At 36.0% G+C, this 18,791-nt stretch overlaps 3 protein-coding genes across 3 annotated transcripts; 1 reads left to right on the forward strand and 2 right to left on the reverse strand.

The window, feature by feature from the left end:
- Positions 1-3,702: 3,702 nt before the first annotated feature.
- On the reverse strand, positions 3,703-5,452 carry LOC149386807 (uncharacterized). The gene is made up of 2 exons (XM_089626891.1): positions 5,006-5,452; positions 3,703-4,376 (listed from the first exon to the last, which is right to left on the reverse strand). Exons 1-2 carry the CDS (start codon positions 5,372-5,374, stop codon positions 3,903-3,905), a joined length of 843 nt encoding a protein of 280 aa, XP_089483017.1. The 5' UTR covers positions 5,375-5,452; the 3' UTR covers positions 3,703-3,902.
- Positions 5,453-13,614: 8,162 nt separating this feature from the next.
- LOC149386808 (Metal-dependent phosphohydrolase) lies at positions 13,615-15,262 on the forward strand. Its single transcript, XM_089626082.1, has 7 exons — positions 13,615-13,895; positions 14,007-14,037; positions 14,136-14,154; positions 14,237-14,334; positions 14,425-14,523; positions 14,610-14,782; positions 14,876-15,262. Exons 1-7 carry the CDS (start codon positions 13,731-13,733, stop codon positions 14,960-14,962), a joined length of 672 nt encoding a protein of 223 aa, XP_089482208.1. The 5' UTR covers positions 13,615-13,730; the 3' UTR covers positions 14,963-15,262.
- CYP86B1 (cytochrome P450, family 86, subfamily B, polypeptide 1) lies at positions 15,107-16,798 on the reverse strand. The gene is made up of 2 exons (XM_089626560.1): positions 15,611-16,798; positions 15,107-15,527 (listed from the first exon to the last, which is right to left on the reverse strand). The coding sequence occupies exons 1-2, from the start codon at positions 16,796-16,798 to the stop codon at positions 15,144-15,146; spliced, it is 1,572 nt and encodes a 523-aa protein (XP_089482686.1). The 3' UTR covers positions 15,107-15,143.
- Positions 16,799-18,791: the final 1,993 nt, after the last annotated feature.

Raw genomic sequence — 18,791 nt, forward strand, 5'->3', positions numbered from 1 at the left:
CTATAACGTATGTTACATGTCATCTCTTAAATTAAATACTTATATGTTGCTGTTTTGTTGTGTGCGGTGCAACTCCCTTGTAATCTGAAACAATAATGTTTATCTTGTATATATAATATTATATATATATATATACACATATATTTGAGTTTAAAAACCAAGCTTATCTATAGGCCTGACCAACATAACTGATGTAAAACCTAATAACAATGGCGTAACAAAAAGATTTGATGATCAAAAAGCTTACGTAAAAAGCATTGTGTGACTGAAATCTTTTAGCATATATCCAAAGGTGTTGGAGTGGTATTAGATCAGATGATGATGAGTTTTTTCGTTTTTCGTTTTTGTTCCCACCAAACCCATATTATAGATCTTGATAAGGTGTAGGGATGACATTTGGGCTATTTTTTTTACACACTTTTATCCCTCTAGAACGTACGTGTCTTATCACGTGATTAGTGATTTTATGCATCATAAAAACTTATATATGCTGTGTGATAGAATCTAAAACTTGATATTAGATGGAAGTGATGTTACAGAATTTATTTTAATTACTAGTCCCGATTAAAAGAAGGATATTAGAGCATGTATCATATCATATATATACAAATTATTAACGACGAAAATATTAAAAGTTTTCGATTTGATACACTTTAATTCTTAATCTTTAAAAGTTGCGGAAAAATCACTAGGAAAATCACTAATGTTTATAATTTGTGTCATCGTTACTATTTTTGTCATTGGGGTGAATTTGGACGGTCAGAATTGATTCAAGTTATGTAGAATTGGAGAGTGAAAAATGAAATATTATAGGAGGGCTTTATTGGAAGCTGATGTGAGTTAACAATAACAACAATAAATAAAAATTCCTGAACAACAATTGAAAAAGATTTTATCTGAAGAAATGAATTATTGCAGGTTAGTCTTCTGTTGTCTGTGTGTGAGAGAGAGAGAGAGAGAAGAGAGAGAGAGATTATTGTTTTTCTATATTTAAATAAAAAGAAATTTTAATTTTTTAAATCAAAATTGTGAGATTCTTACCCGTGTAATTATATTTAACTTTAACGACCGAAATAACAACGGAGACACAACTTTTCAACAATGAATATTTTTCCCGCAACTTTTAAAGATTGAGTATTAAAGTACACTGTAAAGATTGTAGATAGAAGGATATCTAAATATTTTAGACAAATATGACTTATGTAAGACAGAAGAAAAAAAAAATTACAACCAATGTCCTCTGGACTTTTACCGTGTAATGCTATATGCCCTATAAGTGAATTTTGTTGACAAATATTTATCCAAAACTAACGACCGCTTACAACTCTAGTCTTGTTAATTTTCTCTCAAAACTGTCAAATATTTAACATAGATTAAGGGTAAAAATGTAAAATCAAATTTTCTATAGAATAGTTTTATTTATTTATTTACTCTCTCTCTCTCTCTCTCTCCCTCTCTCTCTCTCTCATTGCGAAATTATTTAGAGAAATAGTGTTATTTGGTTTTGTTTGACTAACATTTGCTCTCTTCCTATTATGCTATTATTTCAAAACTCATGGGCATATAAATACAACTGCTCTTTGTCGAAGTGGATAGGAAAACCTAATGAACGTTGAGAGTCAAAAATATTTATTTTTAAAAAGTAGTAAATCCCATACCAAAAAGTTATATATTACGTACGTATATGTCATCTCTTATATTAAATATTTATTATTTGTTGTTGTTTTGCATGCGGTGTAATTTGAAACAACGTTCATCTTCTCCAGTACGTTGCTTATATATTAAAATTAGAACTAAGCTTTTACCAACATAAGTGATGTAAAACCTAGCAAGGATTTGATGATGAAAAATCTTACATAAAAAAGCATTGTGTGACCCTAATATTTTAGCATATATCGGTATTAGATTAGATGATGATATTAATATTGTTTCGTTTTGTGGCCAAATGGCAATGCAAACATTTAAATACGTCATTTCTTTTACACATGTTCTCACCAGACCCATGTCTTAGATTTAGATAATGTGTATATATTAACATTTTGTTACTTGCTAACAACTATCTTTTTACTAAGCGTTGCATAAATATATTAAACAAAAAATTGGCTACGTAAGCCACCTAAACTATAGGAATTATAAATTAGCCAACTTTTGGTAAATAATTTGTAAATAGCCAACTTGCATACGTGACAGCCAATTAACTACCTAAAATATATGTTTGGTTGTGTTAAATAAGACTTTTATTAATTTGTTAATAAGTTTACTTGGCTATTTACAAGAAATTAACCAAAGGTGGGTTATATCTCAATCCACTATATCCGTATGGCTATATAACTTAATAACCCTATATTAAATCCTGTTTACTTATAAACCTTGCCACCCCAAGAATATTATTAGTTAGGTCATAGTTTAAAATGAGCTAAAAATCAAGATAAACTGAACTTATAGGTTTAGATTTGTAACTTGGACGTGACTATTGGGAAAAAAAAAAGTTGAGTTAAAAAATATTAAAGGATTTATATATTTTCTTTGTGTCTAAGTTGTGATTCAAAACCACGATCTTAACTTAATGGGACTCGAATCACCACTTAAGTTACTTCACTTAGTCATTAAAAAATGTAGAAGTCGTGAAAAAAAAAAAACTGAAGGAAGAAAATTCCTTTATAATTCTCTTTCATTCTTATTTAATTTTTTTTTTTTAAATTAAAACACAGCAATACTCAAGATAAAGGAGAAGACGTGTTGAACATGAACCTAATAATTTTCTTACAAACATTATATCTCCATTATAGTTTAATTTTCCTCATTTTTCCCAAGAAAATTTGAATATAGTTCTATTTTCGCACACATTTTATTTTACTTAAAAATATACACTTTAATCTCATCAAAATTTTATTTCCTTTTAAATAAATAAAGGTAAAAAATAAATGGGCAAATCTTTTTTACGTACAATTTTTCAAATTCCAAACCAAGCCTTGGGTAAAAAAAAACATAACTTTTGTAGCAATTAAAAAAAGGAAAATTTATTTGTCTCTGTTTCCCATCAAAATGCACCGTGATTTGGTGTGTAACGATTAGGACGTGGACCAATTATATTGGAGTTCAGTAGATCCACATCGATTTATGGCATTGAACAAATGATTGATGAGAACCAACAGCCAGAATATGTTGATACTTCCAAGTGCTCTTTCCACATATGTTTCATTATATTGGGTCTATTCTCTTCCATTTGATTTGAAGAATTCACAAACAAATTATAGATATGACTACTATCATTACTTCATTTACTACGAATGATCATTGGTATCTCTCAAATGCAACGTTTCGATTATCTGTACTTATAGTCCCAAGCAGATTTACTTAGAGTAAAGTGTATAATTCTCTTCAAATTCATTAATTAAATAAAAATTTAAGTAATTAATCAATTTAAATGTTTGAGATTGCTATATAATAAATGTTTGATAAATACTTAATAAATAGTCACAAACACGACGTGTCATTCTTTATTTGTATTTTCGTTGAAATAAAATAGTGAATTGTTTACGTCAATTTGAGCGTGTAAATTCGTGGATGTATTTACCAAATATTGATCAAATACTGACTAAATAATAATCTCAAAGTGTAAATATGACCATATATCTAATGGATCCTTAATTAAATCATTCATTTCACAATCTGTGGAAGTTTGCGATTTGCTTAGCCTCAATTTGCTTTCTTTTTTCTTTCCATTTCATAATATTAAAATTGTTTCTACAACAAATGTACAAAGTACCAAGAAACAAAAAAAAAAAGAAAAAAAAAAAGATAAAGAGAAAAAGCCACGTGGGTCACAAAAAGAAATACACACACCCTTTTGTTGCCAAAACTCTAAAATCCAAACGATGGAATCATTCACTCACAAAACTTCATTGCAAATTCAAGGTAGTTTTCGAGGGCTTTTTTGGTCTCTCTAGAAAGCCTTCGAAAACCACTTTCTTTTTAGACTCTTCGGATCCCAAATCCGAGCCGTATCCGGCGCGAATTGCGGGGTCCACCAGTCGAGGCACAAAGTAGAGCCATGCTGACGTGCACAGAATGGCGCAAAGACGGCCCCACATAATCATTATCACGAGCATCACCATCACCACCGACATCCCCACCACCGGTTCAAATTTCCCAATCGATTTTGTTGGCGTCACCGCCCGGTTCACCACCACTGGAGTCGGTTCTGAGTTGACACGGGTCGGCTTGGGACTATTACGCGGCGAATTAGGTTGACTTGAGCTGCATCGAATGGCTTCGATTCTTTGAACAAATGAGAGCCGCTTTTGAATCTGATACGTGTTGTCCTTAGGAGATGCATATTTTTTAGTATCGATGTCGGTGATTTTTTTGTTGCTCTGCAATATATTTAAATATTCACGCGCAAAATTATTAACTATTATTTTTCCAAAAAATAAAATTAAAACCATCATAAGTTAATTCATCATACAAAACTACAAAAGGTAGGAAAAAAAGTTACAATTGTGATATTTAGTTCAATTTGCCTGTCTCCACCCTTCAAGTAATAAAGGACCCTAACAAAACTCACGACTTCGAAATAAATAATTTTTTTTTGTTTATATGTAAATAAATAAATAAACTGCAGCAAAATTTTTGATTAAATATTTCCAAAAAAAATATCAAATTCGATCAAAAAATTTAAAATATGATTTGTTGGACAAAAATACTTTTAACGACCAAATAATAATAAAATTATTATTATTATTATCAAATACGTATTTTCTCAATATTTACACTAGTTGGATAATAATTAAATTTCATTCGTTATTGGTCAAATTTTACCAAATTTCTCAATACAAATCATACACAAAATTTTAATAAATAAATAAACTAAAAGCTTATTAATACAAATGGTGGTAATGTTAGCTGCCACGATATGGTGTTGAGACTTGAGAGAGCTTTGGAACTAACAAATAGGGAAGAGAAGAAAGAGCAGCGTCGTCAATATATACATTAAATAAAATACCTGAAGAGGTTTGTCTTTTGGAATTTTATCCGGTGTAGTCGGCACCACAGTGGTGGTGGTTGGAGATGATTGATCAGTCGTTGACTTTGACTTTGGCTTGGACTTGTAATGAATAAGTTTGATATCTTTCTCCAAACTCACCGGCACGGTTTTGGCGCTTGTGATCCGGTTGCTCTTCGGTACCCTCAGCCCGAGGAAGGCCAATCGGACGGTGATCCTGTGTTTGCCTTTTTGGTGCTCCGATGGATCGACGGTCGGGATTGGGTCTGATCCCTCTTCTGGCTTTTGGGAGATCCCGAAGCAACAGAGGAGTCTTGAAGTGGGACTTCTTCTTCGACGGTCGTAGGTTTTGGTTTGTAATTTGGCCATTGAAGAGAGAGAAAGAGAGAAGAAGAACTCGGCTAACTACTCATATGAATGAAGACTTAATTTTGTGATTCGATTGTCTCGGTCGCTCTAATAGTTATACACATTTTAATTTATATTAAATTATTATGAGCTCTCTCTCTCTATTTATTATTATTTTATTTTTAAATGTAACGTCGCTGTTGATTAAATTGGTTTATTTCGTTAATATTTGTAAAATGAAAGGGTTAATTTATGGTAAATAATAAACTTTTGTTTGGTTAGTTGAGAACGATGACTTGGCCACTTTTGGTGGTTGCGAGAAATTATCACACGGTATTTAAGTTTTTGCCTTGATCTACACTGCAAATATTATACTGCCATTTGAATATGAGAATTCATTACACAACCAATCTTATCCAATATACTATACAATCGCTTCAGCTTATGTAATTACTGATACAACTAAAATTAATGATACTCTGTTAAAAGTGTAATATATGTAAATGAATAATTATGACACGTGTACTTGTACTACTACTACTACTATTTTTTTTTTAATAAACGGATTTTCTATTAAAATTGGGTAAAAAACTCATCAATACAGGAGAAAAACACCTTAATACAAGGAACACCAAGACCTAAGTCGAAGTGAATCTAACACTAAGAACCGGTATAAGTACGTTATGTGCAACCTTCCGACAACGAGAAGAATTACAAGCACCAATAGAGCACACAATAGGCTCGTTCAAAAACCCAAAGATTGGCGGTGGAAAAATCCAACAAACCTCGGTCCGATGACCACGAAGAAGATGACTCTTCCACCTGCATAGATCAAAACCTAACAGGAAATCCACTACGGATAAGGAGACTACGGCTAATCCGGCTCCTAAACAAGTCAAAAAAACCAAAGCACAACAACAAAGATAACGATTCACTACAGAACCAACAAGAGCTAAAACCAAGAAATCAAAACACAAAACTAAATTAAAATTGTCTTCCAAGAAAAAGCTCTCAAACCCCACAAGGACCGCGACGAGGCCGGCGCCGAACTGAGCCATGGACCCCCGGTGGACCGCGACTGCCTTCGCCGGTGAAGCACGGAGAAGAACTGCTGCAAGAACCACCGGCGGCAGCGCTGCACCAGCCCCGGTCGGAGAAGAAGGCAGAGCCGACCACTCGCGAGGTAAATAGCCGTTTGTTTTTTTCTTCTCCGAAAGACCAGGCTCACCACCACGACGAGACAGCCCCAGCCGGAAGCCCGAAACCAGCGGCGGGGCGGAGCTTCCGTCGCCGGAGAACGACGAACGGCCACCCGAAACCCACATCCCGGGAAGAGCAGCGGAGGGGGGCTGCGAAACAGCGAGGAGCGGGCCCAGACGATGAAGAACGGCGGAGGTGCGCACCATGGAGAGGCCGCCGGACGTCAAGGCTGGATCTGAAGAAAACACCAGATCTGGGAAAAAACAAAGAAAAGGAAAAGAAACAAAGCTTGCAAGGAGAGAGGGCTCGAAGGGCTCCCCCCCAGGTCGGAACTTGCCGCTGCAGCGGCGTCCGGGCCCCGGAGGGGACGGCGGCGGCGCAACCTCGCCTGAGAGCTTTCTGAGGGAGAGGGTTCTGAGAGAGGGTTCTCGGGAGAGAGATAGGGTTTTACATATATTACACTTTTAACGGAGTATCATTAATTTTTCTGTTGCGTTGGAGTCGGAGCCTCCATCGCCGAAGCACTAAGGAGGGAATGGCTCCGCTGCTGTGGCGAGGAATCGCAACAGGAAAGAAAAACGAAAACTCCAACGCAAGCCTCTAATTTCACTCCGACGAAGACTCCGACTCTGATGGCGAATCCTATTTGCTCCACCACTTTGATTACAACCACGGCCACGCGATGACTCCGGCTCGCTCTCTGCCCACCGGCACGCCTCGTCTTCGGATACTCTCCATCGGCCACGTGAGTTGAGGTTTATAGTTACACGGTGATATGAAACGTGTGTTTGTTTTTATGAGAATATTATGGGTATTTTATTTGGGTGGGGTAAATAGGAATAATGAAATGTTACTTGCTTGAATTGGCTATTTATTTAAATAAACTAATATTTGAGCTAAAATTTTAAAAGAACTAGACTATTTGGGCTATTATCTTAGGTCGCCCGAAAAAAAAAATCCAAAGAATGATCTTTGACGTAAGAAAATTCCCTAAAAGGGTCTAATAGGATATACGAGAGTGTGAAAAGAGTGATTCAAATGTTCTTATTGTACTATTATTAGTAGTGTTATATTGTGAGTTTGGTTTAAATGTGGGCGCTCCAGCAAAGTAGTCAAAATGACATGTTGAAATCTCAATTTAACCAACGTTTTATAAGTTTGAATCAAATAGTCATTTGCTGAATTGGCAAAACTTTTAACATGTAAAAAATCCGATTTTGTCCCTACCTAAAAAAACGCTCATTTTAATTTATTATTTTTCACACAAAAAAAAAAGAAAGAGTGTGTTTAGAATCCTAAAACTGCATGTTTGTTTCTTAACTTGAAAACTGTTTTTGACTTTTCTAACTTGAACCGTTTTATGAAAAAAATGAATTCACTGTTTGTTTGATGATTCTCAGTATACAACTCAAAAAGTTTTCAAATTTTTTTATGTTTTAATGAAAAAAAATCAGAAAACAGTTTTTAGGTGTTTTCCAATTTTTTTCACTCAACTTTTCTCACTTTTTTTTTTGAATAAATATATCCTCTTGACATCTCCTTCTCTCTTATCAACATCATTTCATTTTTCTCACTTTTGATTATACAATTTGTTTTCGTTCCCTAGAAAACTTAAGTTTTACAATTATGACAAACTTTAGATAATCGGAACTCCATTTTACAAACTGTTAATTGGTCGTGATCCTCTCGTCGAGCACATAAGTTTTCACTATTTTTAGTCAACATTAGGTATGAAAATTTGATATTTGTTGTATTGACTATAAAGACAAACAGTGTTTTCCGCTGAACTTGTGAACAATCATTATAACTAAAGGTACGACCATTATTACACTACGATTACAAAAAAATGAATAAAAAAAAACTGAAATCATTATCAAACAGTTATTTGAAAACAACTGCAAAATTTTTTTAGACTACAACTATATGAAAACAAAAACAGTTTGAGTAAACTACCAAACATGCCTAACTGCCTCCCTACTACCAAATTTTAATTTCTGAAAAAAAAATTCACAAACAAACTAGTTAAAAAAAAATCCCAATGAATACGGCAACCTATTAGATTAGGTTTGTGATGGCAAAATCTTAGGCATTTATTTTGGAATGTCACTAGTATAAACAGGGTCCTATATTTGAGTTTGGATCAAGCCAATTAATTATGAACACTCAATATTACAAATAGATTTTTCTTTCCTAAATTTCCCATCCTTTTTCTAAATTTTTTTTTTTTTTTTTTTTTTTTTTTTTTTTTTTTTTTTTTTAAGTTAACGCAAACTTGATTGTAAATAACATTTTGTACTAATATTCTCGTAGGTGATGATAGTTAGTACTTAGTCACTAGTAAGAGATTAGACCTGGTAGTAATATATTAATATGATTTTCCTATATCGATCAGTGTCTAATTTTAGCTTAAAAAAACTTCTGCAAGTACCTCAACGCCAAAAGACGTCATAGAGATCGCAATGAATGCGCATCCCCGAAGAGTAATCAAACTTTTGACCACTTGTGCAAATTATTATAAATTATTCAGACCATTTGTTCTAATATCGTTTCATGTTTCCAGGGAATAGCGCATGAGTTGCTAAAGACAGCGGTTTAGGAATGGCTGCTAAATGATGCAAATAAGGAGCTATGGAGAGTTTAGAAGCGTTGCAAATTCCTCGAAAACATGTCCATTGTGGTGCTCTTCCTCAACGATCAGTCGACCGAACCGTCTCACCCGATTCAGGTCCGAGCATTCTTCAATAGAGTACTGTCAACTAAGTTGGACCTAGAAGGAATGAACTAAGTATTACTTTTGGTCATTTTTGCTTGGGTATTTTTTTTTTTTTTTGGTCTTTTTTCTTGGACCTAGAAGTATGACTTGGCCACTTTTGGTGGTTGCGAGAAATTGTCACACGGTATTAGGAGTTTTTGCCTTGATCTACAAATATTATACTGCCATTTGTATATGGGAAACAAATAACACCAACAATCTTATCCTGCCAATATACTATACAATTGCTTCAGTCTTATATAATTACGGATTACAACTAACCCTAATTACTGATTGATAACAAAGTGTAATTTATATATTACCCTAATTACTACCACTACTAGAGTAGTGAGAGATTAATAATTAGCTTTAAACTTTGCAAGTGTTCAAGTTTTTTTTTTTCCTTCGTATATTTATATATCTTTTAAAGCCAAAATAGGCGTCTTTCTAGAATTTCGGTTGCGGCTAAGTAATCAATTTAATATTAATTGTTTTTTTTATATGGAGACCCTAGATTAATATATATGAACTGATCCGGTTATATAAAAATATGGAGTAAAATTGAACATAATGACGTATATTTGAGAAAATTGAAATGCCACTAAACAAATTATTATTAATTATATGGTCTTGGACTTTTATTCATATTTGGCTTCCTTGAACTTTAATTAAGGGGATCAAATCACAATATTAAATTCTCTTAGCTAGATAACCTGCTTCTCTATATATACACACACACACACATATATATATATATATATATATGTGTGTATATATATACATATATATATCAAGGAGGAATTGAAAATGAAATTTTGTAGTTTTCACGAAGGATTCCTTTTGTTTAATGGGATTTGTTTTCTTACACCGAAACATGCTAATCACGTTATAGTTCTTTCTAACTCACCAATCCACGACACGGAATTAGCTAGTATCATAATTTGTTTCCGACAATTATTTTGAAGATTAATTATAATAAAATCTGTGATTAAATCTTCCATATATATTTCCACATGCATGGCTTCATATAATATATATATATATATATATATATATATATATATATATATATATATATATATGCTTTTGCTATGATCAGCAAGGCCAAAAAAGTCCACTTTTTGTATATATATTTACCCCACTCTGATCGATTTTTCTCCAGCGAAATTGATTTAAATATTGTATAAATCATATTCATACGTACGCACTTGGATATGGCGATGTCTACCAGTATCTATCCAAAACATATATTTGTATAATTTAGGATAAAATAATTAAAATGAGCCCTGGTTATTAATTCAACAGAGTTGCCGTTGATTAATTTCTTATTAGCTATTTAGCACTGGAGAAGGATATTGACCTATGAAAAATTTTAGTACTATACAAGTAAAAAAAAAACGTTACAATAATTAACTTTGGTGTTGGATTCATAAACTACATGGTAAGTATTGAAGCAATTAAAATTAATGCTAAACATAACCATATACATATTTAAACCCATTTTTTTTTAAATAAAGCCATGATTTAAATATCAACCTCAATAATGATCCGAACAACCATTTTTAATATAGCTGATACGCAAAACTCTTGATGAAACATTTATTCTGACACTAGCTAGTATATACCTACTTTCCTATGTACATAGTATACTTCAAATAATTATTGTTGATTAAAAATACACTACATTGGTATTTTAAAAAATGATAGATAAAAAAAAAACTAAATTTTTATTAAAATTTTAAAGCATGAATTTATTCTTTCTTATATAAGTTGGTCACTGTGATTAGTAATTTAGTATCATCATCAAATCGAAACCCTCTAATTTAGCGCAGAATAGATTGAACTTTCTGTCCAAATTTATATTCAAGAGTTAGTTAATTTCTAATATTTAAGAGTTAGTTGAGCATAAATATTATATAATAATTAAGGACTAAACTAGTTAAGTTATAAAATAACGCGAGAACCAAAAACGAAAAGACACGAGTCAGATAAACCCATATTATTTTATTTCCCATGTAAACCATCGAATATACATCCCCTGTCAGTATAAATACCATCGAATAATTAATCCTTCTTGATTCACCCCTTAAAAAAAAACAGTCCTTGTTTATTTATTTATTTATTTATTTTTATATGTATTGGAAGAAGATATGTTCGCGACTCGGAAACTATCAACACGTTTATAGTATAATGTATTAGCTAGATCTCATTCAAATAAATTTGTGTTAAACAAATAGTAGTACCCTAGTGGATAGTTCTCTAAAGATAATAACATAGTCAATTTCAAACAGCTGTTACTACTTAGAAAGAGAAGGAAACATGTTGTTATGGATTGGAATGGTCGTGATATATACTCTATCAACAAATAATGATGAATGATTTCTAACAATTTTCTTTTTAATTTCTCTTGTCCAAGCTTTATGCATACTAGTCCTTATTAATAAAAATGAAATTAAATGCAAGGACAAGGTAAGTTCATGAGAGAGAGAGAGAGAGAGAGTAAATGCAGGTTTGGTTTGATAGTGAGATGGCATTGACAGATAGCCAAGTGATGATCGTGAATCCCATGAATCCAGAGCAAGAATCACATGAAAGTCTAATCAAAACAATATTATTATTTTTCACGTAAATCCACTGCAATTAATTTTCCATGACCAAGCTGGAAAAGTAATATAAATGAAATCGAAACATGTAAGTGGATAGAGAGTCGTCAAATGAGATAATTCGGAGACGTGCCATTTCATTAGATAAACAAAAAGTTGATAAATGATTGGCCGATAAAAAGCGTGAGTTAAATTTACTGAAAAGAGCTTTTGGTTAACGTTTTTTTTTTTTTTTTTTTTTTTTTTTTTTTTTAATATTGTTTGAAGAAATTACATCGATTTCCCACTAATCTTTTAATTTCAGAGTATTCTCTCCGTAGTCTCTATTTTTCCATTCATCTTTACCAGCTAATTTTTAGGGAATTGGAGATTCTTGGGCGTATTAAAAACACAGAAAATTTGTAGAATACATTATACGGCAACTAATAGTAAAAATAACACAGAAAATTATAACACGAATAGTATTTATGTCCTTATCCCATATTATTTTGCCTAAGGTTCACATAAATACAAAGGACCCATAAAATTCTTTCTAAAACCCTACAATATAAATTAGAACCTGGCCTTAAACAAGGTTTAAGAAATCTAAGACTAATCAATCATTTTTTCGATTTCTATGAATTGGCCGTGAACGAGAGTTGAATATTTGTTATGTTAAAAAAATGGTCCAGTTGCTATCTAGTCATATGAAACGTTAAATTTTTTGAAATTTAGCCAACATTTTGTTAATTTTTTTTAAATAGCCAAGTAAATGTAATTATGCTATCAAAATAATAAAAAACACATAGTAAATTTCTAGTAAATATGACTATTTACGAAATATTTACAATAGTTTTTTGCTATTTACGAAAAATTTACAAAACGTTGACTAAAACGCAAACGCTTATGTTTATGTAGTTTATATCGCTAAATTTTTGTTTAAAAAAATGATATAACTGATATAAATGGCGACAGGTGAAAACTTTTCTATACTTTTAATGATATAAATGAGTGTTATATATTTTTTCCATCGAGATTCTCATCGTCCACTGAACTATCAGTAAAATAAATTCGTCGGCAAATGACATTTTAAACTCTAGTCATATTATATAACGATTTAAGTTGATAGAGCATAGTTTTGAACTAATTAACTCCCAAAGAGTAATTATTACTTTAGTTTCATATATATGAATTTAGTTTTTTGTCGGTTTAATACATATTTTATAATTCTTTTATAAGTGGACTACAAATGGTTAACTTTTTGTTGAAAATTTTCAATCTCACATCGTATTGTAGATTACATTAAGACGTTTTAGTAGGGGAGGGGGTATATAAATTATATAAAATATATATACATATTAAAATAACGCGTGGTCTGATGGTTTGCACGACAAACCGGCTGCTGGTTACTAGTACGAATCAACGACGCTTATTTTGCAATAAGCGAGATAAACAAACAAACGACAACAAGCACAAACGACATACGATGAAAACGACAGAAATAGAAAACGACGAAAAAGACAAACGACATATCACAAAATGACAAGAAACACAAACGACGTACGTTGAAAACGACATCAAATACAAATGATATACGACGAAAACGACAGAAAACGAAAAACGACAGATGACAACAAAACACAAACGACATACGACGAAAACGACAGAGTCCGTTCTCATACAATAATGCTACTTCGTAAGTTTGGAGAAAAAAAAAAAAAAATACTAATTTGATGACTAAATTGGTTTTTGTATTATGGTTGACTCTTCATGTTCGATGATATCTTTTCTTCTTCTTCTCTGTGCTTGACTGAGAAGTGGATCGACGAAGAAGAGCAGAGAAATGGGGTGGGAAGAGACGGTAAAGAAAGCAGAGAAGCTAGTGGAAGAAGCCATGGCCGGCAACGACGCTTCTCACGACGCCTCGCACGTGTGGAGAGTCAGAGACCTCGCTCTCTCTCTCGCCCGCGAACAAGGCCTCTCTTCAAGCCCTCACTCCATGCAAATCGTAAGCCTCTCTCTCTCTCTCTCTCTCTCCCTCTCACCTGTGTTGAACTTGAATATACAAATGATCGATGCGAATAGGAAAATACGATTCGTTTGTTCCTTCAATTTACAGGTTGAGCTCGCTGCTCTTCTCCACGATATAGGTCAGCAAATTGAATTTCATTTTTCTGATTGTGTTTGGTTGTGGGTTCATCATCGGCTAATTAATGATTTCATTCCTTGTTTTGTGTGATCATCCCAGGGGACTACAAATACATAAGGTTTGATTGTGTTTTTTATTTGAGCAGAGTATTTATTTATTTGCTAAGAAGTTAGTTCTTACTTATCTGCTTTGAATTCTAGAGATCCATCGGAGGAGAGAATCGTTGAGAACTTTCTGGACGAAGAAGGAATAGATGAGGAGAAGAAAAACAGAATTTTAGGCATCATTAAGAGCATGGGTGAGCGAGTTGAGTTGTAATTGCCCTAAGTTTTCTGTCATGAAATTGAGAAACAGATTTACACAAAATAAGTGTTTTAACATTTTTCAGGATTCAAAGACGAAATCACGGGGCTCGCGAATAGAGATACGTCCCTAGAATTTGGGGTTGTTCAAGATGCTGATCGTCTTGATGCAATCGGTGCCATTGGTAATACATTCAATTATTTGATTTTATTGTTTCAAGATCTGATTAAGCTATAAAAATTGATGTGTGTGTGTGTGTGTTTGTTGTAGGAATTGCTCGTTGCTTTACGTTCGGGGGAAGCAGGAACAGAGCGCTGCACGATCCGAAGATCGAGCCGCGACCGAACATGTCAAAGGAACAGTACATGGAAAAGCATAAGCAAACTTCCATAAACCACTTCCACGAGAAGCTTCTCAAGCTCAAGTATATCATGAAAACAAAGGTATGCAAAAGGCTTCGAACTGATGATCGCTAGTCTTTTTCTTTCTTTTCTATGTGCCATGTTTTTCATGTTTGCGTGTTGTTATTCGGTTAGGCTGGGCAGAGAAGAGCCGAGAGAAGGCACAAGTTGATGGAGGATTTCGTGAGCCAGTTCTACGACGAGTGGGACGGGAAAGCTTGAAAAAGTTGTAACAATACCCTGTGAGTTTAACGTATGTCTATTCAGCAATGTTAGAACTGCCTGTGATTTCAACACTCGAATTAAAGCATAGAAACTATATTGTGAGCATAGTATGATATATGAACAAAACAAACCCAGAAAGCGTTTTTTTTCTAATAATTATAATTAAGGATAACACTAATTAATTTGGCGAAAGGGGTTGGCGGCGGTGGAGATGGACCATGAGACCGTGCTTCATGTACATGGTGAGGCCGAGCTTAGGGACGACCGGATGGTCTTTGACGACCTGCACTCGGTAGCGGAGGATTATGGACGCCGCCACGTACTTCATCTGAAAGTACGCAAAGTCTTTTCCGAGGCACAGTCTCGGTCCGCCGTTGAACGCCGTGAATTTGTAGGCCGATTCGCTCGCGTAACGCCCGTCCCTCAACCACCTCTCCGGCCTGAACTCTCTGCAGTCCTTTCCCCAGATCGCCTCCATTCTCCCCATCGCGTAAATCGCGTAGATCACCTTCGTTCCCCTTTTCAGCTCCGTCCCGTCTGGGAAAATGTCATCTTCAATCACCTGTATATATATATAGATCATCGTACACGGATTGAGATGAGCGACGAGTTTACTGTTGTGCGACACTCAGGACCGATAAGTACCTCCTTATGGTCGACGGGGACGGAGGGGTAGAGCCTGAGAGCCTCGGAGATCGCTGCTTGCAGATACTCCATCTTCTTTACGTCTTCCGCTCCGAAGACGGGACCGTCGTCGCTCTCGGCCGCCACCGCGCAGACCTCTCGGAAGATGCGCTCCTCCACGGCGGGGTGGCGGTGGAGCAGCCAGAAGAACCACGTGAGCGCCACCGATGAGGTGTCCCGTCCGGCGAGGATGAAGTTTACGCAAATGTCCCTCAGGAACTTCTCGGGAAAGTCCCTCCCTTGCTCGTCCCTCGCCCCGATGAAGACCGTGAGAAGGTCCGACGTGGACCTCGTCCCCAGAGCCATCTCTTTCTTCCGGGCGCGGATCACGCCGTCCGCGAACTCGTCCACCGCCCCGATGGCCGCCGCGAGCCGCCGCTCGGGACCCACTCTCAGCCAGCGCATGGCGCGCCAGAGCCACGCTGGGGTCACGAAGCGGAGGACCGTGGCCTCGGTGGCGTCCTCGAAGGCGCGGGCGAACGGGATGCTCGGGAGCCCCTCCCTGAGGCAACCGGGGTCCGCCCCGAAGGCGATGATGCACACGTTGTCGAAAGTGAGGCGCAGGAGAATCTCCTGCAGGTCCACCGGAGCATCCGCTGAGGAGTCGAGGACCGGGACGAGGCGGGCGTGGACGAGCTCTCGCAGCGAGTCGAGAGTCATGGCTCGAAATCGGGCGGAGTGGAACTCGATGGAGGCGGTCTTCCTCTGCTGCCGCCACGCGTCGCCGTCGGCGGCGAAGATTCCGGCGCCGAGGAGGTCGTTGACGGTGTCGCGGAAGTAAGGGCCTTTTGGGAAATTCGAGAAGCGGGATTTCAGGAGGTGCTCGAGGTTTCGCGGGTCGGCGGTGATGACGCAGTTGAGGCTGCTCAGCCACGGGCCCCGGAACCGGAAGGTCCCGCCGCGGGACCGGAGCGCCTCGGAAATCCACTCGTAGACGCTGTCGGACCGGACCGCCGCCGCCAGCGACGGCAACATCCCGAGGAACGGCCACTCCGGCAAGCCCCGCCGCCGCTTCTGGCGGAGGGCGTGGATGGCCGCGAAGACCACCACCGCCACCACGAGCTCCAACGCCTGGACGTGCCGGAGGAACCACGCCGCTCCGGCTCCGGCGGAGTCCGTATCAACCGCGGTGGTGTTGTTCAAGTTCATGATCATGAGATTCTGTGGAGTGTTTGTGAATGGACGTGCATGGAAATAATGGTAGTTATAGCGGTGGTGGATTGGTTTAAGACAGTTACAGGTGATTTGGGTGAGACATGAGAGTTATATGTATATATTGTACTAGCATGTTGGCGTGCATGATTTGTAATTGTACCCAAGGCAGTTTTAATTTGGTGAGCTAAAAAAGTGTGAGTGTATGACCTTATTTAAGTATTCTTAGTTACATTTGGGATAAATATACAAACATGGAAGGTTTTCGTCTATTGATTACTTTAGGAAAGTTTTACAAATGTGTGGGAATTGGGATTAGAGAAGAAATTTAGAGTGGAGAGGATGGGAAGTGGGTGAAACTGATAACCTATTTTGCTACTACATTCTTTCCAACTTTTTCTCTTATGTCGATTTTTGAATACAGCGTTTATTGGGTAACTAATTTTGCTTAACGACCTATTTGTGTGATAATTTTGTTTTTTCTTCTTCATCTTGTGTGGATGAAGAAAACAAAATTGTGACGACCTACGACATGCAGTGATCAGTGCCAAGTCGGGTATTCTTGTCCGTTAAGCCTTATTAAATAAAATTCCGAAAAAAGGTGGTTACCAACTCAGTTGTTATGACCAAGTTGTAATTTTAGTTGCTTAGGTTGTTTAATGTTATACATCACGAATTTTTTCTCCTCAATGATCTAATTGATCAAAGACCGTTTCTATGATATTATTACATTAATATTGAATATTTACGAGTCCTTTTTCGTTGGGCACCTATCCGTGGCCATAAATTATCAATCTCGTCATTATTTATATATACTCGTTCCTTATGATAACGAATCATTTGTGGGTTGTTCGGCTTAAAATATGCAATCCATTCAAATCAATTGATTATATTACACAGCCAATTGTTAGATACGTACATGACTGTATTTCAACCATAAAATATGTATATATTGAATCGTTGGTGTGAGGTAGCAGGCGGATGATCGACTGAAATAACAAAGTTAGCCACTTTGAATGATTTCACGTATTTATGAAAACGGGATGAGTAAAGACGAAGCAAAGGAGCAAACGTAACAAGTTTATATATTTTGGTAATTTCTACTAAATAATAACAAAATAAATGATAATGTATAAATTTTGTATGATTCTAGCTAGTTGGATTGTTTGAGATTTAACGAAAGCGAGTAGGCAAGTTGATGGTCCTCGAAGCGAAGTGTCTTACAAAGCTCATGCTTCAAGGGTCTTTTGAGATTCCCGAGCTAGCCGTTGGAGCACGGCATTGCGCTTGGTTGAAAGATTTCTCGTTGTTTGGTGAAAGTTATGACCTTCTATGTGGCAAGCTATGGGTGGGCGTGGCTCTCGCCTAGTTCTTGACGTTAGGATTTTGGGCGAAGTAGTAGTTCGATTGTGGGATTAGTACGACTTAGAGGTCCCACCGCCATTGATGGATAACATAGAGAAGTGAAGCGAGTGAGAGAAACTCAAGTCGAACCTCCACTAATTTCGTCTACGAATTGTAATTGGGAGGTGGATAAACTAAAAAAAAAATCATATAATTTTTGGAGCGAAATAATTTTTTTTTTTTTTCTTTTTTTGGAATAAAAGTTGAAATATTCAAAAGTCAGAGGCATTTACCCCTAATCCTTAGTTGGCTCCGCCAATGAAAACAACATTGTTTCAACAAGAAAATGTTGTTCGTCGGCTGATAATCGACGAAACTCGATCTATACACAAAATTTTTTAAAATTTTAATTCGTCTTAGACGTATAGTTGTCAAATTGGAAGGGCCACCTAGCCACGAGAATGAGGCCTATTGAAGTATTTGTGGCAGGTTTGGGCTCAAGACAGACCCTCGAAAAAGCTCATCCAGGATATAACTTAGGTTTGATTAGACCCGACCTTTTTTAATTAATAAATGATAAGGTATATTTTTACGTATTAAAGTTATTATCTTACACACCTAAATTATGGTTTAGTGTTAGTAAACA

Source organism: Urtica dioica, chromosome 9 (genome assembly GCF_054948205.1).
Source record: "Urtica dioica subsp. dioica isolate 48M chromosome 9, U.dioica_male_clone48M_v1_H2, whole genome shotgun sequence".
Classification (NCBI taxonomy): Eukaryota; Viridiplantae; Streptophyta; class Magnoliopsida; order Rosales; family Urticaceae; genus Urtica; species Urtica dioica.